Here is a 25793-nt window from a genome sequence, read left to right as displayed (position 1 = left end):
CTCAGTAACAATGGGAATAATTTAGTTACTGCCCAAATAACATACTTCAGTTTTAAGGAAAATACCCCACCATCTTCTGGCATCCACTGTCTCCCCGGAAAGACTGACTTTCAATCTTATTGTTGCTTCTTTAAAGGTACTGTTTCCCCCATCTCTGGCTGCTTCTCAGATATCGTTTTCATTGGGGTTTTTTTCTTTATTTTTTTGGCTGCATTGGGTCTTCGTTGCCGTGCGCGGGCTTCTCATTGCAGTGGCTTCTCTTGTTGCGGAGCACGGGCTCTAGGCGCGTGGGCTTCAATAGTTGTGGCACAAGGGCTCAGTAGTTGTGGTTCGTGGGCTCTAGAGCACAGGCTCAGTAGTTGTGGCGCACAGGCTAGGTTGCTCCATGGCATGTGGGATCTTCCCGGACCAGGGCTCAAACCTGTGTTCCCTGCACTGGCAGGCAGATTCTTAACCACTGTGCCACCAGGGAAGTCCCTGCCTTTGTCTTACTATATGGCTGTCTTTGTTCTTATCATGTTTTGTATTCTTAGGGCTTCTCAAATGTGTGCTTGTTGAAATTTTTTTGTTTCGTGTTTTAAGTTTTGGAAAATTCTCAGCCATCACTTTTTTCAAATACAGCTTCTATCCTATTCTCTCTCTTTCACATACATCTTTCCAGAATTCCTGTTACACATATGTTAGACGTTTTTACTATGCCCCATGTCTCTTACACTATTTGTATTTTCCTCTTTTAGCTTTATTCATCAGGCTGTTATTTCTTCTGGTTTATCTTCCACATCACTAATTTTCTCCTAAGCTATATCTAACTAACTGTGAAAAACTAATGTTTTTAATTTCACTCTACTTTTTAGTTCTAAATTTTTAAAATTTTCCTTTAGTTCTAAATTAGTTTTAAATTTTCCTAAATTTAGGATTTTTTAAAACAGTTTGTAGTTCTTTAATAAAATTATCACTTAAAAAAATTTCTTGAAACCACTGTTACTTTAAAGTTCATGTCTGAAAAATCATTATCTGGATCCCCTTTGGTATAGTCTATTGTCTCACTTGGTTCTTATTCATGTTGGTTTCCTTCCTTGTATGTCTTAAAAAACAAACAAACTTCTCAGTTAAAAACTGAATGCTTGTATATGAAAAAGTATAGAGATAACTTTAGCACTAGAATGATTTCTTCCTCCACTGGAGACTGAATTTGCTATTGGCAGGTGGCTAAGAACGCTGGAAATTCTACACTATTTTAACCCAATCAAGAACTGAGATTATTTTAAACTGGGCTTCAGCCCCTATGATGCCTTCTCTATTTCTGCTTTACCTTTACTCTAAGATATAACCCTTTGAAGTCTTCAACCTAAAGCCTGTGGGAGTTGCCAGGGGGCTCCTCCTTGTTCTTTAATCTGGAGAAAACCCTTTTCGGCTTCTCAGATTCTCAAGCCTGACTCTTTCAGAATCTGGCGGCCCTCTACCAGAACAGAAACGTCTCTAGGAACAAAGCAGTCCCCGAATGCTGGGCTCAATTCCCTGGGTTTCATGCTTACATATTTAAGCCCTGTAAAACTTCACTTATTTGAAGGTACTCCAATGCTTTCAAATATATTTTGTTCAGTTTTTTTTTTAGGTGTTCTGCAAGCAAGTTTCATCAAAATTTCCTAGTCTGACATCCCCAGAAGTGGGACAGACAAAAGAACAACTCACTAGATTATGAACTCCACAGTAAGATCCCTGAACTCTAAAATGTCTATCTTCAATGCCTAACAGTGCCTGATACATAATTGTTATTCGATTTACTGATGAATCAATGACCTAAGGAATAATTCTGAGCAAGTAAAGGAAATAAGAAAAGAGCAGTATTACGAATGATAACAGGAAACAGATTTTCAAATCACAGAAACCTCTTTTCATCTGTCTCTTATTCCACATTATCTCTATAAATACCTTGATTCAGGACTCAGAATCACTCTCCCATACTACTTCAACTGGCTTATAGATTATGTCCTTCTCTCCAGTTCACCTCTCTTCAACCCATCTTCCACAGTTCCAATTCAAATCCTCTGCTAAATATACTTCAAATAGCTCCTCATTCTCTAAAAGAAAAATTCTAATCTTCTCTGCACAACTCTCTGACCCCAGGCTATTTCATCAAACTTATCTCCCTTCCTGCCTCCATCCTTATATCCTATATTTTAGCTATATTGAATCATTTCCAATTCATCAAAACTGCTGTGCTATTCTATGCCTCACAGTTTTAAAGATATTGTTACCTTTGTTTAAAATATCTTTTCCCCACTGACAGTCTGATGAGCTCAACTTTCTATTCAAAACTCTATTCCAGAATCACCCCTGGGAAATCTTTGCAGACTTTCAGTAAGTTCTAATCAATTTCATCCTTTATATCACTACTTTACCTTATATCTGATTATAGTACCTATCATCCTGCATGGCACCTATTACATCTCTCCCATCCTATGTGCATATGTACTAATTTTGGGCAAAATTTAGAAGTGAACTTCAGTAATCAAGATTTGCAAGATGTTTCCTCCCAAAGCATCTTTGGTACTTTTTTATTTCTGTGTTTTATTTTTTTCAAAAAATTTAATCTACTTAACTGATTCTATATTCAACTGAATTTAACAAATACTCCCTGAGTACCCATCTCATAACAGGTACCAGACAGTAATACACAAATAAATAAAACACTCAATATTTAAACTGACTTAAATCTCTTATTTCCAGCAAATCCATTTTAAGTAGAAAAACATGAGGAGGGAGAGAAAGGAAGAATAAAATAGATGGGGTGGCAAAAAGTATAAATTTTCTCTAAGCTTTCCATAAATTACATCAAAAGCTTACCCATTACATCACAAATAACAGAAGAAAATACTGAGACTTAAAAGAAAAAAAAAAAGCTATACCTTAGTATCTATGTCTTTTGATCCATAATTCCACCACATTGCCCACAACTATGATATGCAGGGTAGCAAATAAATGAGGATCACCCACCAACCAAGTAGTTTTGAACACATTTTCCATCAACTGTGAGGTTTTATTTTTATACATGTTTTTAGGTAAGGCATTTCTCGTGGCTCCTCCATGGCTAATCTAGACTTCTAAATAAGGTAAGAATAATTTCAGTTCACAATAAGAGAACACCTTTCTTCTTCAAAAGCAATTTAACCAGTCTTCTGTTTAACGATCCACAGAGCAATTAATGCTTTTCTTTGAAAAATACAAAACGCTGTCAACAAAATGCATTCCTCTACCCCTCCAACACACACAGCCATTTTAGGAGATAAAAATACTGATTTAGCATAATCTATTTAAAAGAACACTGGATTGAGTAAAGAAACCAATCCCAGCTCAACTTTTGATTAAAAGCAAGAATTATGAAGCCAGAGTGTTTTGAATACAGGCTTTAGGCATCATCTGCAACACCAGAATAAAAAGAGTACCCAGTTAAGAGTAAGCACTACATATATGTTAGGTGATATTATAACAAATAATACTACCTTTTAACAGCTCTATAAAAGGTCATGCGTTAAAAACTTTAAGGAATCATCAAAATGGCCAAGACTAATGCTGCTTGTGCTAATATTAATCAGTCCTTATAACTCTTTAAGTAAAATAGCGGTGCTTAAAGCCAGGACAGAGGACGGCAAGCCCCAATGACAGGAAAGACCTGTTGTGGTTTTCTGTTCATTTATTTTCTTCACCATTTCCTTTGAGGTGAATGTGAACCCTGTTTCTTTTTATACAAACTGAAATTCTGGGCTATAATCTCAACGTATTACTGAATTCAAACTTGACTTGGAGAAAGAGCCCACATTTCCTTCAACCCTGCATTTACCTTAAGAATTCTCATGGAAACTGATGGCTTGCTCTTTCTACACTAATTCAGTCAATTTGAACTTCTCACAAGAAATATCTAGTTACACATTTTGGTCTCTCTACACTGCCCTATTTCTTTGTATCCACATTCTGAGCTGGTTTGAGATTCTGTTAATAAGCTCCTTTATCCCATCCTCGAACTAAGAGATCAAAGGAATCCAACAAGCATACTTAACATTACACACAGTGACCAAGCCCATGGCGGCAATTAAAAATCAAAAACATCAACAAAAATTCAAAACAAACCCACGTATTTTTTCATTCAAAGGTGCAGTCAAACAAGCACATATTATTGATTCTAATACTTGAGGCCTATTAAACAAAAAAGAAAACCCTGTGTGATAAGGCCCCAAAACTATGCTCTGATCTGTCATTTGCTTACACTAATATGAAGTCAATAATATCTGTATTGAAATACACTTAAAATACTGATCACGACTATGACTCAAAAATTTATGTGTGTGTATGTGAAGGTGGGGGTTAGGGTTTAGGGAGCGGGAAGGGGGCAAGTGTACACACATTCAGGTACTCACCTGCTCCAATTTAAAGATATGCTGATTAAAGTAGTGTTGTAAGCGTTCATTAGCAAAATTAATACAGAACTGTTCAAAGCTGTTATTTTCATAATCTTCAAACCCAAAAATATCAAGAACACCAATGGACAAAGTCTGTGAAACAGGAAAAAATTATGGTTAAAAAAGGATGCTCAAATTTATTTCATGAATAATATTCACAATATAAGTAACAAAATGTTCTTCAACAGCAGTAGAGAGGAAAACTTGGGGGACCAGTGTTCAGTCAAAATATACTACAAATGAAAAGCATGTTAGTTCTCTTTTTCTTCATCTTTTTCTTTTTATCTTAATTATAAAAATAGATCCAAAGTTTTAACACATGTAATTCATTGATTACTTTACAGAAATGTACAAAGCAGAGTTAATGACCTGTTACCTCAATATCACAAATCTCTAAAACCCAAGAGACAGGGAAGGGAAAAACAGGCTATTGGAAAGTCAGAAGGTTACTAAAGTAAAGCTAGGTTACTCCTAGCTATGCCTGGTTATGCCAAAAGGATCATGCAATTTTTCCTAGTTTGACTTCTCTATCCCAATAAAATTCTGCATTAAGAATCAAGCTAACAGGTATGTTTAATTAGTCTTACACAGGCTAGAAATGAAACTGGATTATCAGAATATGTGGTTTCTTGAAGTTAAAACTTCAAAAATTTTTATCAAAAAAAAAGAAATACACAAGATTTATGACATTAAACAGTTCTAAAAGGATTATAACAAAAAACAACAATCCCTTCTCCACCCTCAATTTCTGCTCCGTAAAGTCAACAACACTCAAATCTTTTTAGTTGTTTGGCAAAGAATAGTATAATATAGTAAAAAATGTTTATTCTTCTATTTCTTGATATTTTACCTCCTGAAATTACCTTCTAACTTCTTAGTATGGCTGATAAATATTCAGTTCTAATATCCCAAACCACCATTCTTCTCACCACCCCACCTTATTCTTAAAATACAGCTGTATGACAATTTTGATTAAATGAAAACAATTTTTCTCTGCTGGTGCTAAGAGAGATACTGGGCAAACTGATGTAATGAGTGATAAACAGTAAGAGACTTTTAAAAGTCTCCATTAAGAGTATTTTGTGTGATTAATACTGCTGACTAATTCTAAGCCCTTACAAAAAACAGTGAAAATAATGATCTTCAAAAATAAGTCAACTTGGGACTTCCCTGGTGGCACAGTGGTTAAGAATCTGCCTGCCAATGCAGGGGACATGGGTTCGAGCCCTGGTCCGGGAAGATCCCACATGCCACGGAGCAACTAAGCCCGTGCGCCACAACTACTGAGCCCATGTGCCACAACTACTGAAGCCCACGCACCTAGAGCTCGTGCTCCACAACAAGAGAAGCCACTGCAATGAGAAGCCCGTGCACTGCAGCAAAGACCCAACACAGCCAAAAATAAAATTAATTAATTAATTTTAAAAAATAAGTCAACTTGGTATATTAGATTAGAATTAAAATCAACTTTCTACCTGTGGGCTTACTCAAAGTGTGAAAAGGTCATGTAAGAGCAATTTTACATTTAAATATTAAAAATAATGAGGTCTAGATATATTTCAAGACATAACCAGGTTAAAAAAAAATACAAATTAGAAACAATACAGATAGCATGATCCTATTTTTATGTTTAAAAGCAACTCTGTACATGTACATCTATAGGAATGTAAGTACATAGGAAAAAAGCTCTGGAAAGACACACAGAACAGTTTCGCTGAATAGGGTCATAGAAGCAGAAATAAGGAGAGACATAGCAGGGAATACAGATAAAAGGTGATACTTATTACTCTATATAATTCTATGTTTTTAAATTTTATGCATTACCCATTTTATTAAAACAGTTTTTCAGGAAAAATACATTATAATCCAATATATGTCTACCTTGATATTTTGCTCCAAATCTTTACTATTCATAAGTGCATGATTAATCCGAAAAACTATCCAGTCAAACAGGGCACTATATAAAGACTTAGCCATGGAGTTCCTCACTGTCACAGCCTGGAAAAAAAAAAAGTTAGGCGTCTAAGTGAAATTGGCAACAATCTGACTAAGATACTATAACAAAGTGTTTTGCTCTCATTCAAGAAAGAAAGCTTATTATCCTGAATTAGAAATTAATTTTTCTCTCAATATAAATAACCTACAATTGAAGTTTTTTATATATACTCATTAATTTAATCCAACTCAGGGAATCCAGGCTAAAACTGCCATGAAAGATAAAGGAAACAAAACGTGAGTCCACACATTTCAAAACACTTTTACTGAAAACTGGGGTATATATTTCACCTAGTAAAGAAGGTAGAATAGGAACTTTATAAACAAATGAACTTTGCCAGCTAAAGTGGGGAAGAGTATTCCAGGCATAGGAATCAATTATCAAAAAGGCATCAGTTATCTGCGGAATCCTAGTCATACCACCACAATTACATTCCTGGCTGTCTTCAGCTTGTCATCCACAGTAACCTCTAGAATTTCTCCATCCCCAAACAGTAACAATTCTTTCATTATGGAGTTATGTGATTTACTTTTTTCCCTCACCTCAAGCTTTCCCCAGTTTATGGAAACTCTCTGTACTATCTGCTTAATTTTTGTGTAAATCTGAAATTAGTCTAAAAAATGAAGTCTATTACTTAAAGAAAATCCAACATTTAGAAGGTACTGCAACCTAAAAAGAGGGTTGGTGGGGCACGTATCTTAGACAGCTGAGTCCTAGAACTTAAAAGAATACAAATCCTAATAATTTATGTACTTCTCATCTAGGGACTTATTTTGAAGCTTGTATATTCAGGTACATATTTATATCTATGTTCTTAATTTTAGAGGAAGTAGAGAGTGTTGATTAAGAGCTAGACTATCTTCCAGTCCCAGTTTCTCTACTTATTCCAGCTATTTGACCTTGGTCAAGTTACTTAAACTCTTAGGCTACGGCTTTTTTTACATTTGTAAAATGGAGACAATACTATAACTGACCACACATAGACGATGAATGAATTTCTGAATTTCAGTGAAAAAAAAACCCCTCAAGTTTCCAGAACAAAAACTACCTACCTAAACTATCACCTACATAGGAAAGAGAAGACAGGTATTAAATTCTCTATCTTCAACACTAGACACTTGAAAATAATTGGAAAACGTTTAGAAGTTCTGAGAGACAAAAGGTTGTGGCCCTAAAATTCTATTCTTCGGCAAGTTATCAACCAAGTATCTTTAAAATATCAAGAGAATCAATAGTAGAATATATAGAGAGAATAACCATTCTATTTTCCCCAGAGGAGGGGAAAAAGAATAAAGACGATCTGATTAAATTCAGCAAAAGCAAAATATTTTAAAACACAGAGTAAGAAAACATGTTCGTTATCACAATGAATATAAATGAGCTGAATTTTGTAGCTAAAAGACAAACCTCCACATCAAATTAAAAGATTCAGAGAATCCAAATATACCAAATATACAAATATAATGCCTATTTACACCATAACTCCCAATATTATACTTTTAGCCTCTTTTCTCTGGAATGCAGTCCTGCCTATCACAGCTTAACCTCAATAAGCCCAAATACCAATCAATTATTTTCTCACTCAAACAAGATCTCGTTCAGTGTTTCCTGTCTCACTGAATGGTACCAATATTCTACAGTTGTGTGTACCAGAAAATCAGGATTCATCCTTGACATCTCCTTCTTCCTCCCTGCTTCCCACTAAGCAAATCATTGCCCAATCTTGTTGATTTTACCATCTAAATTTCTTTCTTTTTAAATACATCCATTTCTCCCTATCAGTAGGTCACCATTCTAGACATAGCAGCAAGCATCTTTCTCCTCAGGAGTACTAACTACTATAGCCTCCAAACTCATCTTTCCACATTCACTCTTGCCCTCTGTGTTAGAATGATTCCCATCACCAGGTGTACATGTTCTCTATAGCCTCTCCCAGTAAGTGTGAACAGGACTGTAAACATGATGGATTTCACTCCCATAACTATCTTATGTTATATGACAAGGGTGAAGGGATTTTAAAGATATAATTGTGGCCCAAAATCAGCTGAATTTTTTAGTTAACCCAAGAGATACTGTCTTGGGTAGAGCTGACTTACTAGGGACTGAGCCCATACATCAGAGATTCTACTACTGGCCTTGAAGAAGCAAACTGCCATGTTGTGTACAGGACCACATGGCAGGAAATGGCAAGTAGACTCTGGGTGCTGAGAATGGCCCCTAAGAGCCAACAAGAAATTATGGATCTCAGTCCTACAACTGCAAGGAAGTGAATCCTATCAACAACCTGTGAACTTAGAAGAGGATGTTGAGTCTCAGAGAAGATCACAGCCATCATGAATATCTTGACTTCAGCCTGGTGAAACCCTGAGCAGAGGACCCAGCTAACCTGTGCCCAGACTGATGATCCATGGAAACTGTCAGATAATAAATCTGTATTATATTAAGTCACTAAGTTTGTATTATATAATACATATATAATAAATCTGTATTATATTAAGTCACACAGCTATAGAAAACTAACACGCTCTCCTCCAACTGATTTTTTCACACTGCTGCCAGATTGTCCTTAAAAAAATATCTAAGGCAACTTTTTGCTTAAAACACTTCTTTCCATTGCTCTTCAGACAAAATACTAAAATCCTTAAGGACTGTTCTTCATTTTACTCATAATGCCTAGCACAATTCCAGGCACAAAAAGTGTTTTCAAATATTTACTAAACAAATAAATATACCAAACAAACATAAACAAAAATAAAGCAGGGGTTACAAAAATAATCTCAAAATGTTGAAGTTAAAGTTAAACATGTAAATAAACATAAAGAAATATTTAATAATGAAAAAGATTGAGAAAGAAAATATAAAAGCATTGAACTTTTATGTAAAAGATGAACAAAACTCTTAAAACGGTTTGGCTTTTTCTCTTGTCTAGAAAGGAGCTCTCAAAGTTGGCAACTATAAAATACGATATAAGATACCTGACATAATGAAGAAATGTGGACCTGTAGGTACAATTAGGAGAGACCCCAAAAATGGGATAAATGGATCAATGGGATAAATGAATCAATGTCTGACTAGAAAGCATTCTGTACAGTTAAATCAGTTTCCCCACCTCTCTGACTTCCAATCTCATATTCCTGTCCTATCTTTATTATTGTCAGTTTGATTTCTCATCACTTTCATAAAATTTCACCATAAAATAGTAGGCTTTTCAATAACTTTCCTACTCCTATACACCTGAGTGGTATAATAGTAATATTGGCACACTATAGCAATAAAACTTACCTGGAAGCCTTACTATACAGATGATATTTAAAGCCATGGGACTAAGTGAGAAAATCTAGATAAAGAGTATAGAGAAGAAAAGACAAAGACTGTCCTAGGGCACCCGATCTTTAAGAAGTCAGGAAGAAAAGAAAAAACAAACAAAAAGAACTGCAAAGGAGTGGCCAACAATGAAAAAGTAAACCAAAAGAGTATGATGTGCTGGAAGATATGATGTGCTCAACAAGGAATAATCATTTGGGTTAAAGACTGCTTATTTATAATTCTACCTACCATCTACTTATCCCGTATTAATACTATGAAACTTAAAAATGGTGATCAGATTGAGATCATTGGAGAAAAATGTAAGCGTATTGCTTAAAATTACATTCAACTTTAAGTTTCCAAGTTGACAGAAAGTTCACAATAAATTTCAAGAGCCCAGAAAATATTTCAATCCATACTGTTATTTTCATTCTGTTAACAGAAAGAATATAAACCTAAACTTCTAAAAATGTTCACAGTTCCTTGATTTCAAAGAAAATCTATTCATACCTCTGCCAGTTTGTATGGTAAAATAAGCTTTTCTCCCACTGTCACGGTCTTCCTTGTAACTAGTGCTTCAAATAGCATCTCTTCTTTAACCTATACAGTGGAAAAGTAAATTCAATATAAAAGATTTATGACTATGGTTGAATTATTTATTGAAAAGTCAAATAGAGAAAAAGAATTACTGAGATTAGTAAATATGCAACAGAGAAAAAACAAAAACAAAAAGACAACACACTGGGCAATTTAAATATTGGCCAAAGTGGAATTGAAGTGTCCCACTCACACTACTTCACCATAAAAAAGACACAAAGGGTAAATAAGACAGATGGGTCTTCTTAAATTAAAGTTTTCTTTCTGATCATAAGAGAGAAACATGTTTCATCGTACAGAATATGAAAAATACAGAATGGCACAAAAAATATTTTAAGACAATCAACCATAATCCCACAACCTGGAGACAAGGACTAAAAAGTGACAATACTTCTTGAATTCCAGGGACATTATAATGGATACTTATTGATGTTTCAGATGTTTATTTTCACTTACAGATGTTAAACTTTAAGATAAAGTTGATGCTTCCTTTGTTCTTACTCTCCCTCTAGAGGCCAATACAATCATGAATTTCACATGTATCATTTCAGTTCATGTTTTTATACACACACACACACATACACACATACATATATATGTATAATTTCAGTTCATGTTTTTATATTACAAACATGTTTTTGAGATCTATGTTGATAATTTAGATCAAGCTTATTCATTTTAACCGCTATACAGCATCTCACTATATAAGTTACCACCGTGCACAATCCATTCTCCTACTTGTAGACATTTATGCTATTCACAATTTTGCACCATCAGAAAATAAACTGCAGTGAATTTTCTTGCATGTGAGTTCAAGAGTTTCTCTGAAGTACATACCTGAACGTGGAATTACCAGGTTGTAGTGTACCTATTTTTAGCTTTACAGGATATTGCCAAACTCCTGTACATGGGTTTTACCCATTTGCTCTCTCTAGGAGAAGCACTGAGAGTTCTTATTTCTTCAAACCTTGACTATACTTGGTATTATCAGACTTTTGGTTTTTGCCATGCTGATGGGCATGAAATGGTAAAAAGACCATTTTATAAAAACATCCATACATAATAAAGCTTTGACATTCATAAAATTTTATGTAAACAATATGATATAAAATATATCAAGCAAAAAGACTAGAGTACAAGGAGAAACTGAGTTATAAAACAAGAGAGTGAGGCATTACCCTGTCACCAGCAAATTCATGACAGGTCGACCATTTTTAAAATATGATTACACAACAAAGAAAATACACCTTCTTCTGGAGCATCCATTGCTCAATCTTCAAATTCTATAAGATGGAAACAATTTGAGGCACATTAACTTCACAAAATAAACAGCCAAAGTTTAAATGTAAAACCTCAACCTTTCAGATATATTTAAAATATTTCAAGGAACAACAACAAAAAAATTAATACCAGATTACATAAAATGACAAAACTAAGAAAACAAAGAAAAAACATACGTGATAAAAACCACTGTAGGGGTTTCCCTGGTGGCGCAGTGGTTAAGAATCCACCTGCCAATGCAGGGGACACGGGTTCGAGCCCTGGTCTGGGAAGATCCCACATGCCGTGGAGCAACTAAGCCCGTGCACCACAACTACTGAGCCTGTGCTCTAGAGCCTGCGAGCCACAACTACTGAGCCCACGTGCCACAACTACTGGAGCCCACATGCCTAGAGCCTGCGCTCCGCAACAAGAGAAGCCACGGCAATGAGAAGCCCGCGCACCGCAACAAAGAGTAGCGCCCACTCGCCACAACTAGAGAAAGCCCAGGCACAGCAATGAAGACCCAAGGCAGCCAAAAATAAGTAAATTAAATAAATAAATTTTTTTAAAAACCACTGTAGTATTATTGTGAGGTATATTTGTTCATGTAAGCAATTATTATTAAAATATTTAAAAATAAATGACCTATGTAGTAGACTCAAGAAATTTTTTTTAAAGGAACAAACAAACGTAAGCTGGCAACAACGTGGAGCATAGGTTACTTCCATACACTTGTACAAATTGGTACAACCATGTAGAGAGTAATTTGTCAGTATCAGTAAAGCTCAATATGTGTATATACCATAACCCAAGAATTCTACTCCTTGAACTATACCCTAGAATAATTCTCACACATGTTAACAAGGAGACATGTACAAGAATGCCTGTCATAGTACTATCCGAGTATAATATATCCACTCTTTAGATTCTCTTCCCATATAGGTCATTACACAGTATTGAGTAGGGTTCCCTGTGCTATACAGTAGGTTCTTAATTATTGTGAATATTTTTAAAACATCTAAATTATCTTTTAGATATTTGGGATTTTGTTTTGGAATTTGTTTTAAAAGAATTGGGAAGGAACAGAGGTGAAGATACAGATGAAAAGAGAGAGGCCACATTAATAAGTGATGAAGCTTAACAATGGGTACTTGGGTTATGTTCATTATATGAGGGGTACTTGGGGTTCTCTCTGCTTTTGACTGCATTTAAAATTTCAATTAATAAAAACTGGAAAAAAAACTAAATTCATAGTAGTGTTTACTTCTGCTGGGGGCAGAGTACACAGTGGACTTCAAATACACGCAATATTTTATTACTTGGATGAGGTTTCAAGTACACAGGCATTTATCATGCTGTTTTCCACATATATTGTATGCTGAAAACATTTCATAATTTAACAGAAAAAAAGAAGAAAATATATTAAAATAGAAATCAATACATAATAAGTAAATAAGAAATGAAAGACAAATCTCACATATCAAAAGAGAAAATTAAGAAACACAAATAGAAAGCTAATACCAAAGAAAAAAAAATTTTAAACATCAACAAAATATTTACAAAGAATGCAAAAGTAATAAGTTTTAAACATTTAATCAACAAATTATTTCCTAGAACAACATAAATTATCAAAATTAGTTCAAGCCAGATTTGAAAATTCTGAGAAATCAGTCAACACAAAATTAACTGGAAGAACATCAAATACAATTGGTCACAGGGTTGATATTGTTCAAATCTTTAAGGAACATATTATTCTCTGCTAATGATTCCTCTTTTAAATGCAGAAAAAAAATTTTAAAGAATGAAAAATCACCCAATTCATTTTAAGGAGCTGATTTAATGCTGACACTAAAACCTGACAATGGTCATACACAGATCTACACACATATACACAATCACACAAAACACACTAATCTTGCTTGTATTTGATAAACATCCTAAAAAAAATTACTGAATTCATATTTTAATCAGCTACCTCTATAATTTTCTGAATAGTCTTAATCGTGCATATATGACTTTAAATTTTTTACATAAACTTTATTGAGGGAATTCCCTAACAGCCCAGTGGTTAGGACTCGGCACTTTCACTGCCGGGGCCAAGGTATGATCCCTGGTCGGGGACTAAGATCCTGCAAGGTGCGTGTTGAGGCCAATAAATAAATAAACAAACTTTATTAATACAAAATATTAATAATTAGCAATGGGCTCAATATCCAATCTACAATGTTTCTCATATTCACCTGAGAAACTGATATGTATATTAAAAATTCATTCTTTAATATTGTTTCAATAGATGTTAAATATACTCAAAACACATAAATCTACTAAAAATTGAATAATTTATGGTAATGATGATGGTTCTAATATTTCACAACGAAAACATGCTCCACAATTAAATACAACTAATCTACTGGAGCTTGTTCGCTTTTAATAATTTCACAAGCATCTATCCCAGATAGGATTTAGTACACAGAAGATGCAAAGCATTCACTACTGTCTGAGGTAACTACAAAAAATAATTGGAAAAAATAAATAAAATTAAACCATTATTTGTTCTTAAAAGCTAAATCTATATTTATTATTGAATTGAATCACTTTGGGAAGGAGGGAAATTAAATTAAACATTTACTAAAGAGTTTACATTTTAATTAAACCAGTTATTGTGCCTATCTTTCAATCTTATTTCAATGAAAGCCTTAAGGTTCCTATTATCATTATCAATGTTAATCTATTAGAGAAAATCATATTTAAAAATCAGATCTAACTATGGGAATTCCCTGGCAGTCCAGTGGTTAGGACTCTGCGCTCTCACTGCCGAGGGCCCAGGTTTGATCCCCAGTCGGGGAACTAATATCCCACAAGCCGCGCGGCCAAAAAAAAATTTTAAATAAAAAAATAATAATAATAATAAATAAAAATAAGATCTAACTATAGGCAGGATACCCTGGTAGGTCTTCTCAGACCTTCTCTAGCTCGTTGACTTTGAAGATTATCTTCTTTCTACTTACTAAACCTCCATTCCTAGAACCAGTCTAAACTATATATAACAAGAAGGAATTTGAGAAGCTTGAGTTCAAAAGTGAGATTCGCTATCAAATCACATTTAGTTGTTACTCTAACTTTGACACTGGTAAGTCTAATTCTCAGAAATGGATTTCTCCTTTTTTTACCAATACCTCTTTAAATTGCCTGAATTCCTCTTACTAGTCTCTCACCAAAAAAAGGAATACTGCACTAGGACCAGAAGCCTTGGTACTTGCTGAATGCCTGAACTTATAAGAAAGACCACTAGCCACAATACCAAATGTTTGACTAAAATATCACCTGAAATGCCTGCCTGAAATACCATCTGTTTTCTGACCCTCACGACCTTCAAAATTACAGCTTTCAGATACCACACTCCACACCCTGGAACTTCCTTCCAGTGAGTGAATCTAGTTCCAATTCAAGTTCTCCCTCCTGACCCTTCTTCTAGGCTAACTCATTCCATTAAAGTTAATAAGCAACAGCAAGGCATGTACAAAATAATAAACACTGTAAGGTTAGATCAATAAGAGGCATCCATTGCTCTCAAAGAACATTGCCGCCACCTTATAATGGACACAAACTGGTAAACAATTAACTTTATGCTACAAAGCCAATACTGAACTATGCTAAGGAGAAGCAAATGTTCTATGCTGATAGAGTCAGTTTAGACCCTTTAATATGGTTAAGTCCCATGAAGTAGTATTTGAACCAAGATTTGAAAGGTAAGTGATATTTTAACAGAAAAAAAGGTTATTCATAGTTGCAAAAAACTGGAAACGATCAACGTGCTCTTCAACAGATGAAAGGATAAACCAACTGTGGTATAATACATCCACACCATGGAATATTACCCAGCAATAATGAGAAATGAGCTATCAAGCCAGGAAAAGCCACAGATGAATCTTAAATGTATATTGCTAAGTGAAACAAATCAGTCTGAAAAGGCTACATACTATATGACTCTAATTATGTTATCTTCTGGAAAAGGTAAACCTACAGAGCTAGTAAAAAGATCAGTAGTTTGCTGGGATGGATTGAATAGGTGAAGCACAGGGAATTTTTTGGGCTGTGAAACTATTTTGTATGATAATGTAGTGGAGGACAGACGACATTATACATCTGTCACAACCCAAACAGCAAAAAGAGTGAATCTTAATGTATACAAATTTTTAGAAAATTATTTAAGATGTTGTGGGAATCTTAGGAAAAGAATACAGACCATGACATGAAAACTGTATGACAAAGATATGGAACAACCTCAGTGAAGGGGGTGGGAGGAAAAGGTGCTGACCTAAGTAATTCTGGAAATAAATGGAGTCTGTAAAACTAGGGGTAACATGACTCCATAAAGTCATTTCCCACAGGGATATGGGTTAAAAATTCTAACACTACTTTACAGGTATTTACTGGAATTGAATACCTAAATGAATGGCAGATTGATGGGAGACAGCTTCCTCACTGTTAGAGTGTGAGTTTACAGATAAGCAAGGGGAGAAGGCTAGAATGATACATGTGCTAATGGATTAGTTAGAAACAACAGTATAATCTCATGTTTATCTTTTTTTTTAATTTTTATTTTTTTACTGAAGTATAGTTGACTTACAATGTTTCAGGTGTACAGCAAAGTGATTCAGTTTTATTTATATATATACACAATATATATAAATATGTATTCTTTTTCAGATTCTTTTCCATTGCAGGTTATTATAAGATACTGAATACAGTTCCCTGTGCTATGCAGTAGGTCCTTGTCATTTATCTATTTTATATATAGCAGTATGTATCGGTTAATCCCAAATTCCTAATTTATCCCTGCCTCCCACTTTCCCTTTTGGTAACCATAAATTTGTTTTCTATGTCTGTGAGTCTATTTCTGTTTGTAAATAAGTTCATTTGTATCGTATTTTTAGATTCCACATATAAGTGATATCTTACAATATTTGTCTTTCTCTGTTTGACTTACTTCACTAAGTACAATAATCTCAAGGTACATCCATGTTGCTGCAAATGGCATTATTTCATTCTTTTTTATGGCTGAGTAGTATCCCATTGTGTGTGTATGTATGTGTGTGTGTGTGTGTGTGTGTGTGTGTGTGTGTGTGTGTGTGTGTGTACACACACACACCACATCTTTGCCCATTCATCTGTCAATGGACATTTATGTTGCTTCCATGTCTTGGCTATTGTAAATAGTGCTGCTATGAACATTGGGGTACATGTGTCTTTTCGAGTTAGAGTTTTCACTGGATACATGCCCACAGTGGGATTGCTGGATCATATTATAGTTCTGTTTTTATTTTAGTTTTTTAAGGAACCTCCATACTGTTCTCCATCGCAGCTGCACCAATTTACATTCCCACCAACAGTGCAAGAGGGTTCCCTTTTCTCCACACCCTGTCCAGCATTTACTATTTGTAGACTTTTTGATGACAGCCATTCTGACTGATATGAGATGATACCTCATTGTGGTTTTGATTTGCATTTCTCTAATAATAGCAACGTTGAGCATCTTTTCATGTGCCTGTTGGCCATCTGTATGTCTTCTCTGGAGAAATATCTATTTAGGTCTTCTGCCCATTTTTTGATTGGGTTGCTTTGTCTTTTTGATATTGAGCTGTATGAACTGTTTGCATATTCTGGAAATTAATCCCTCATCAATTACAGTGTTTGGAAATATTTTCTCCCATTCTGTAGGTTGTCTTTTCACTTTGTTTATGGTTTCCCTTGCTGTGCAGACCATGTTTATCTTTATATAGATATAGATGGTTACATAAAAATATTTGTAGATATGTGAATATACTCAGGGGAGTATACACACATATATTTCCTGTCAGAGGAGAGGGCCTACAAAAATCATATCCCTTTCAAGATGAGTAGTTAGCTCAGAAAACATGAGAAATCATCACTCCAGGAAGAAAGAATAAGGTAATAATAAGGACCCTGATATGGGAAGAAACATCATAGGAGATGAAGACCTTTGGCTCCCATTCAGCCATGAAGAAAGAAAAAGTAGTCCCCTTTTCTCCACCCATCCAGATAGCCCATCTTCAAATAAAATAATCTAACCAACATCCTACTATGAGAGGAAATCTCAAATACAGAAGGAGAAAAATTACAAAGGCCTAGAACATGATACAGTATAGAGTGAAATACTCATCCTATTCAGCAAATTGAGGAATCATGGACATCTGGGGCAAAGGGAGGCAGGGGAGAAAACCCAAATCTTCTAAAGATTCTGGCACACACAACAGCAAAAATTCCAACTTTTGGAGTAACACTATTAATAGAAAGTATTAACCCATTTATACCTACAAAATAGTTACACAAAATAAAAACTGAAAAGTTACCCAGTATTTGAAATGACAACTGAGAATGTAATCACTTACTTCTAATAATTCTGAGACAACAGGCAGAACTTCAGGATTACATATATCTATGGAGTCATCCCGGTATGTCTTCTTTTTATAACAGATATTACCCAAATGTAGTATTGCTGAGAGAAGAGAGAAAATCCTGTGAAAATAAAACCATAAATTACAGCTTGCTTATGTGCATTCTCTAAGCTTATTTCATTCCAAAATTCTAATCAAGCAAATTAACCAGTACAAAGCATTTAGTCTTCAGAAAAATAAGAAATATGAGGATAATAATAACTATAATAACTAAAATTTATTGAGTGTTCACTATATCAGGCACTGTGCAAAGCGCTTTACATAACCCTTTCAGAATTATATCACCTGTCAGATATAGCTATTTGAAGGGGACTTCTTACTATTGTCTGAATCTGCTGTAGTGTTTCAAAAGTCCATGGACTTTCTAAATGCTTTTCATCCTGCCTGGAATGTCCTTTCCCTACACTGTCTATTTCAGATCTACTGAATCAGAATCTTTAAAAGAAAGGTCTTAGAATCTGTATTTTAACAAAGTAACCTAGGTGATTTTTTATTATTAGTTATATTTTTAAAATGCTTTCCTACGTCATATTATACTGTCCATCATATTACAAATGCTTTTTAAAAAACAGTATGAGGCCACTGGGGTATATTATCTAATATCAGGCCCTTAATGTGAAACAACTACATCTGGACTGTCCTTCCCTCCTGTCTCAGAAGAACACATACCCGTCCTCCAGCCACCAACTAATCCCTTCGCTTGTGCTATACATCTCATGAACTCAGTTTACTCTGGAACATTATTATACCAATTTTCTATATCTCGCCTGAATCTGACAAGAACTTTCTCTCAAAATAATCTCACTTCAAAAAAATAAAAAATAAAAAAATAATAAAAAAATAATAATCTCACTTCTCTTTTACTTTAAACAACCTAGCCTAGATCCCACATCTTCTTCACTTCACAAACAAGCTTACTGAAATGTTAACTTACACTCCTTGCCTTCACTTTGTCATTCCCTATTTGCTAACACATTCTGGCATCTGCCTCCCAGTAAAATGTCTCATAGAAGTTACCAAGAACCTCCATGTAACTTAGAAAAATATATTATGTCCTTAACTTACGATATCTCAAAGGCATTTAACACAGTTGAATACTCCATCTAAAAGCCCTTCCTAGAAATCTATATATACACACATCTTTGTGCCTTCTCCAGTTATTTCCTCAGAATAAATCTGTTCTACTTATGAAATTTTAACTATGTGTCTTCCTAAAATTAGGAAGCATTTTAAATAAAACAAAGATATTGCTTTAGGAACCTAATAGCTGTACTTTCAGAGGTCCTGAAGCAACACCTAATTCATAGGTGTAATTTTTCAAATAATTAAAAATTTTTAAATGATTGAGTCATTAACACGACTCAAACAAAATACAAGTCAATTCTAAAGGAATATTTCATAAAAACATTCTGAGTTAGAGAGGAAACTCAGTATCAACTGAAATATAAAAACTACTGAAAGCCAAAAACATAAAAAAACAAACTGATGAGCCATTTTTTAAAAAACTATTTTTAGTAGTAGTTTATATAGTTGCACATTACACTATTTCAGAATTTTGGATTCAATAATCAGCACAATAATGTTTCTCACACACAAATATGTGATGCATAGTCTCCAGCAATAATAAATGTCTTATAAACAATTGAATATACTATAATTCAATATTAAAAGATTTATAAATATGAATTAAGAATTCCTGCTCTCAAAAAGCTTATAAGGTTAAGGTTATTTGCATCTTTAAAGTAGTTTGTTTTATTTTAAATATAATTTACTTCTTTATTTTAAGCATAATTTACTCCATCCTTATCTCAACCTTTTTACAGTTCTATCTTGTTTATATTTACAATGAAAAAAATACATTTAGCACAATACTACAGACAAATTTATAGTTGAAATACATAGAAAATTATGTTATACTGAAAGGTATGCATGTCTTAATAAGATTAAAGATCAATGATATAGAAAACAAGGAGTTATAAAATAGTGTTACAAAGCAACGGTTTTTAGGTAAGGTACATGGAGAGGTTTGGGGGGGCACCATAAAACCTTGCAATAATATGCAAATGTGTATGTATTACATTTTACAGGAAGAAGAGCTCCAACTTTCAACAGACTCTCAAAGATTTATGACAAAACAAAGCAATTCAAAACAAGTCTTTTAGAAAAATAAATTTTCTAATTCTAAGTAACGTTTAAGATGGAACTGGATCAGGCACTGGATCAGGAATATCAGAAAATTGTTTCAAAGGATCAAAGAAGAGGAATTTTTGAAACACACGTCATGATTTATTCTCTGCCGAGGGTATAAGAATACAATAAATAAACTCACTGTCTTCGTGTCTTGGGAAGAAATCCTACCATTTCCATGGCTAGTTGTAAGCGTTCAAAGTCATGCCTCAAATCTTCCCCCTCCACTGTGAAGCAATCCTGTTTTTTTAAGAAAAAAGGGGGAGAAAAATCAAGACTACCTATTGAAAAGTAATCTAAGGCATGTGGAAATATTGTAATTTTAGATAAATATACCTATTATAAAAATTAGAGCTGGTGAAATATTTAGACATTGCCAAATTCATTAGCCCTCTTATCTCACTACAAGTATGCACACTAAACACATACCTACCAAAATACCAGTAGGTTATCTTTTCTCCCTCTTTCACAATCACCCAAGCAAGGATCTCAAAAGTAACTTAAGAGCTAGCAATATGTATAAAATGTTCTGATACAAAGTTTGATTTTGAGTGGTTCTGAAGAATCTTGGAGATCCAAAGCATTTAAGAGAGCTCAATTCCACAAACAAATGTTATTTATTCAACAAATATTTAATAAGTGTCTACCCATATGCAAGGTGAACTAGATCCTGGGACACAAAAATAAATTTTAGAACAGGCAACAATTTAGTTGAGAAGTGGAGACTAGACTTTTATAATACAAAGATGTTTATATTATATCAATATTAGATATAAATATATTCCTAATGAATAATATAAACAACATGGTAATCAGTCAGCAAAATAAAAAAGTATATGTGAAAGTATAAAAACCTGCAAAGAACACACATGATATGAGTCAGTAAAAATAGTTATGGACTACCAAATAAAAAAATACTACTCTTCTAGAGCAACTCTTGCATTTCACTTCCCCCAAAAGTCAAACGGTAACACTGTACACATAATCTAAATCTTTAAAACAATAAATAAGTCTTTAAATCCCTTTACTATATGTTCTCACAGTCCCTTACACTTAACATTTTCAAAAACCTCCTCACATGTATTTACTCTTTTAATGCCTATCTTCCTATGAAATACTGTATTAAATACTCAATGAACACATGAACTATTAGTCTCATTTACTGCAGATCTCCAATATAAAGTCAGTGCCAAGAAGAAAGTGGGAAATTATTGAAGTAGATATACAATGAATGATTTATTTAACTGAATGAGACATTCCTTTTTGAGAAGTAAACAAAGTGCTCATTTATTTTTTAAAAAGCATTTATCAAGTATCTACTATGTACAACTTGCTTTAGGCATTGTAAAAATGAGTTAATGAATATATATGTAAATAATAAAATTTAAAATTAAATATTAAGTCTTAGAATGCTATTAAAAATATCTTCATTCTCTATGGAAAGGTATACATAGATAGTTTAAATTTTTAAATTCACTTCAAGAAACGTTCTTTCTGAGAACCCATGTACTTAATTTTCTGACTATAAAATTCTGGGGGGCTTCCCTGGTGGCACAGTGGTTAAGAATCTGCCTGCCAATGCAGGGGACACGGGTTCGAGCCCTGGTCCGGGAAGATCCCACATGCCACGGAGCAACTAAGCCCATGCGCCACAACTACTGAGCCTGCGCTCTAGAGCCCGTGAGCCACAACTACTGAGCCTGTGTTCCACAACTACTGAAGCCCATGTGCTTAGATCCCGTGTTCCACAGCAAGAGAAGCCACCTCAACGAGAAGCCCACGCACCACAACGAAGAGTAGCCCCCGCTCGCCACAACTAGAGAAAGCCGCGCACATCAACGAAGACCGAAGACCCAACACAACCCAAAAATAAATAAATAAATAATAAAATAAATTTTAAAAAAAATTTTGGTAAGCAATTTTAAGATATATTTCTACAGACATGCCAACATCCTACCTACTAAAAAATTTTAAGTTAACACATTTTTCTTTTACCTATAGTAAAGCTTTTTAAAAGCTCTTGCTTTTCTTCCCCCCAAAACCACAAATAGCTCACTCATTTTATGATTTAGTAAAAAGTTTTCTATAATAAACCAGTGGGGAAAAAGAGAACTATGCTTCCACTTGTGTAAACTCAATGATACAGTAATGATTCTCATAACTGACGGTTGTTCTTATCTACCCCAAGAATGAATAAAACAATGTGTATAAAATATTGAGAACATAAATTGAATAAAGAACTAAAATATAAATACATTTATACTTGCTGTTATCTATAATCAAATTGTTCTTCGGAAATACAAAATGGTCTCAGTGAAGACCAAAATCATAATTAACTTTTAAATGCTTGTACTTAATGTGTATTTCCCTGATGACAATGGTATTAGAAAAACTAAGGATGGACTAACCTACCAGACCAGAAATATCTTTATCTTAATCTGCGTTCCTATGGAAGCAGACCTTGAGACAAAGATTCAGTACAAGTACTAGCGGAATGTAGGGAAGGCAATGTAGCCTAAATAGGGTACAATATTAAAGTAGCTACCACAGTGGGCAACTGGACTTTAATCCCTAAGTAATCTCTGGGAAACAGTATAAAAAATAGACAGGTGAAGGAGCTGGAACACATTATATACCACCTCCCATGAGTTATTGGTTGAGGACTTCTGGAGATAAGCTGTTAACTCCTAGGAACTTATAGAGGGTCATGCAAAAGCACAAGGCATTCCAGGGTTCTGAGAAAAGCCTTCAAGCACCAAGATACAAATACTGGCTGTTGGAGGTCATTTAGAAAACAATGAAACGGTAAGGGTCAAAGAATAAGGCAGGGAACTAACCAACAACTGTTAGGAACCTTTCCACTGAAAGAAAATAATTGATTCCTCTTGTCAAACTTAGCTCAGGCTCTAGTCTTACTTGATAACATGCCACTGCACACTCCCCACAAACACACCAAAATGTTCTTTCATGCTATCAGCCTTTTTTCCCTTTGTATGAGATGATGAGAATGCTTTCTCATTTATAAGTACCTACAATAAGCCTGGCATGTAGTAAACATTTATGAGGGAGAGAAAGTGAAGAGCAGAGTCAAATTACACATTTTTCTCCTATGCTGTATATATTTCTTAGAATGGTGCTTATAAAAATCATACTTTTTTATAGCTACCAGTTGATAATATAGGACATAAATAGGAATAATTGACTTTGAGAATCAGTAAAGATGCTGAAGATCATTTAAGAAAAAAGAATATAAAGAACATAGCCTGGGGCTTCCCTGGTGGCGCAGTGGTTGAGAATCTGCCTGCCAGTGCAGGGGACACGGGTTCGAGCCCTGGTCTGGGAGGATCCCATATGCCACGGAGCAACTAGGCCCGTGAGCCACAACTACTGAGCCTGCGCGTCTGGAGCTTGTGCTCTGCAACAAGAGAGGCCGCGATAGTGAGAGGCCCGCGCACCGCGATGAAGAGTGGTCCCCACTTGCCACTAGAGAAAGCCCACGCAGAGAAACGAAGACCCAACACAGCCAAAAATAAATAAATAAATAAATAAATAAATAATAATTAAAAAAAAAAAAAAAAAAAGAACATAGCCTGATTTGAATCACCGTGGGGGAAGTCACTTAAATTCTGAGCCACTGTTGCTTCTGGTGTGAAAGGTAATCATACTAACTACAACCAGGGGTTTTATAATGATCAAACATAATATGGATGTTAAAGTGGTTTTTAAATGGAAAAATATATGCAAAGGAAGTTGTGCAGCATGCAGAGACCTTCATATTGGACTGGCATAAACCAAAAAGGCAGTATTTAAGGGAGTGACCACAAATTTATAAACTGTTGGACAGTGAATAGCAGTAAGAGTGCTATGCTGTAGAAATACTTAAAATAGGGAGAATGGAAACATTATGAATTCAAAGATTCCTGCCCAAGTTGCATCAGGATTCCTGCAGAAGGTCTACCTCACGGGAAAATGGGAGGCCAGATACTATACAAATGGTTGGGTTCCTATAAAGGCAGTAATGACCAGGATAGAAGCTTGGCCTCACTGAGATATGAGTTCTAATCCTCTGCAGCATGGTGGAATGTCAATATCCTGAGACCTATTCTGGCAATTCTCACTAAACTCGCCTGATAGTTGGACCCTAAAATCATTCAAAGCTTAGTTCAGAAAAATTTAAAAATTAGGTGACACTAACTGTTTACATTGAAGTTATTCAGAACCGGCTTTAGGTAAAACTGTTTGAATAGATGATTACCATTTAAAGAAGGGAAATTAGCATTTACTAAATATCTTCTACATATCAGTCATTATGAGAGTCACTTACCATTTATAATCTCTAAATCCTCAAAACACAAGGAGTTAATTATGCATATGTATATTAAATTGTACGTACATTTATAGGGAAGAAAATAGACTGAGGTTAAATAAGTCACCTAAATAACAGGGGTAGCCAAACCAAAATCTATCCAGTTCTAAATCCTCCGCTATCTCCCATGAAACACTAGTTGCTTGAGCTTGTATTAATAGGATAACCCTTAAAAGGAATTAAATCACCATACAATGGGCAACACCAGGTCCCTTGTCAAAAGCAATTTTCTCACCATAGCTCCTCTTGGGATCATTTATACAATTCCAAATAATGTATGTTAAAAAATACAACACAAATTGCAGAACCCTCCTTAATCCTCTCTTCCTATAATGCTAGTCACATAAGTTCTAATAACTCAGAGTGAAACAAGTTTAGTTTGCCCCCAAATATACTATGAGGAGGAGCTAAGAGGAAAGAACAAAACAAAAGATTCTCAAATAGACTGCTTGTTTGCATTAATTATCTTGCGGAAAAAAAAGCTACAGAAATTAATCAAAGTTCTAATTATAATAGATTTGAAAACGTAATAAATGGGAGGGTAGTGATGAAAGTAATGCTAAGGGAGTAGGAGAGTATGGTTACAAAGTTCTTCTAAGAGGAAAAGATGGAGAGTGATGTTTTCAGTGGTGGCAGCGATGGGGGAAACATTTACTGTGCGCTTACACAGTATTAAGCAATCTATCAAACTCTTTAGATGCACTAATTTAATACTCATGAAAGTTAAAGACCATTATTATTCCCTTAAATAGGTGATGGAAACAAAAGAATAAGTGACCTGCTTGGGTTCTCAAAACTAGTAAGTAGATGGAGCCAGTATTCAAGTCAGGTCTATCTACTTCAGAGCCCAAAAATTCTTAAGCATTACTTAGACTGTCTAAACAACAGCAGACCAGTTCACAATTTCACTATAAGCTCTGTAAAGGCAATCAAGTCTTATATTCACCATATGAGTTTCCCAGTCTCCTACCTACTTCCCAATGAGGCACACACAGTCACTTGGTGTACTAGGCAAAAGATGGAAGCTTCTCAAGAGTGACAAAACAGCATAAAATTTTTCTATTAAAAGTTATCAGTATCTATACATTTAAGTGTCTAAAATTTATTTTCCAAAATATTAAATCTGAAACTGCAAATTACTT

General features: G+C 34.6%; 1 protein-coding gene across 11 annotated transcripts in view; it reads right to left on the bottom strand.

Annotated features, from left to right (window-relative positions):
• The window catches only part of MYO9A (myosin IXA), a 281728-nt gene that overhangs the window by 182380 nt on the left and 73555 nt on the right, over positions 1-25793 (bottom strand). For all 11 annotated transcript variants that reach the window (XM_036842812.1, XM_036842813.1, XM_036842811.1 and 8 more), the window contains 5 exons: positions 20428-20525; positions 18033-18159; positions 10270-10359; positions 6339-6455; positions 4416-4550 (listed from right to left, as the gene is read on the bottom strand). In XM_036842812.1, coding sequence (XP_036698707.1) covers positions 4416-4550; positions 6339-6455; positions 10270-10359; positions 18033-18159; positions 20428-20525 — 567 coding nt within the window. The remainder of the gene's footprint in view (positions 1-4415; positions 4551-6338; positions 6456-10269; positions 10360-18032; positions 18160-20427; positions 20526-25793) is intronic.

This window comes from Balaenoptera musculus, chromosome 2 (assembly GCF_009873245.2).
Source record: "Balaenoptera musculus isolate JJ_BM4_2016_0621 chromosome 2, mBalMus1.pri.v3, whole genome shotgun sequence".
NCBI classification, from domain to species: Eukaryota; Metazoa; Chordata; class Mammalia; order Artiodactyla; family Balaenopteridae; genus Balaenoptera; species Balaenoptera musculus.
The sequence above is the reverse complement of the archived record's forward strand: the minus strand, read 5'-3'. Positions and strand labels throughout refer to the sequence as shown.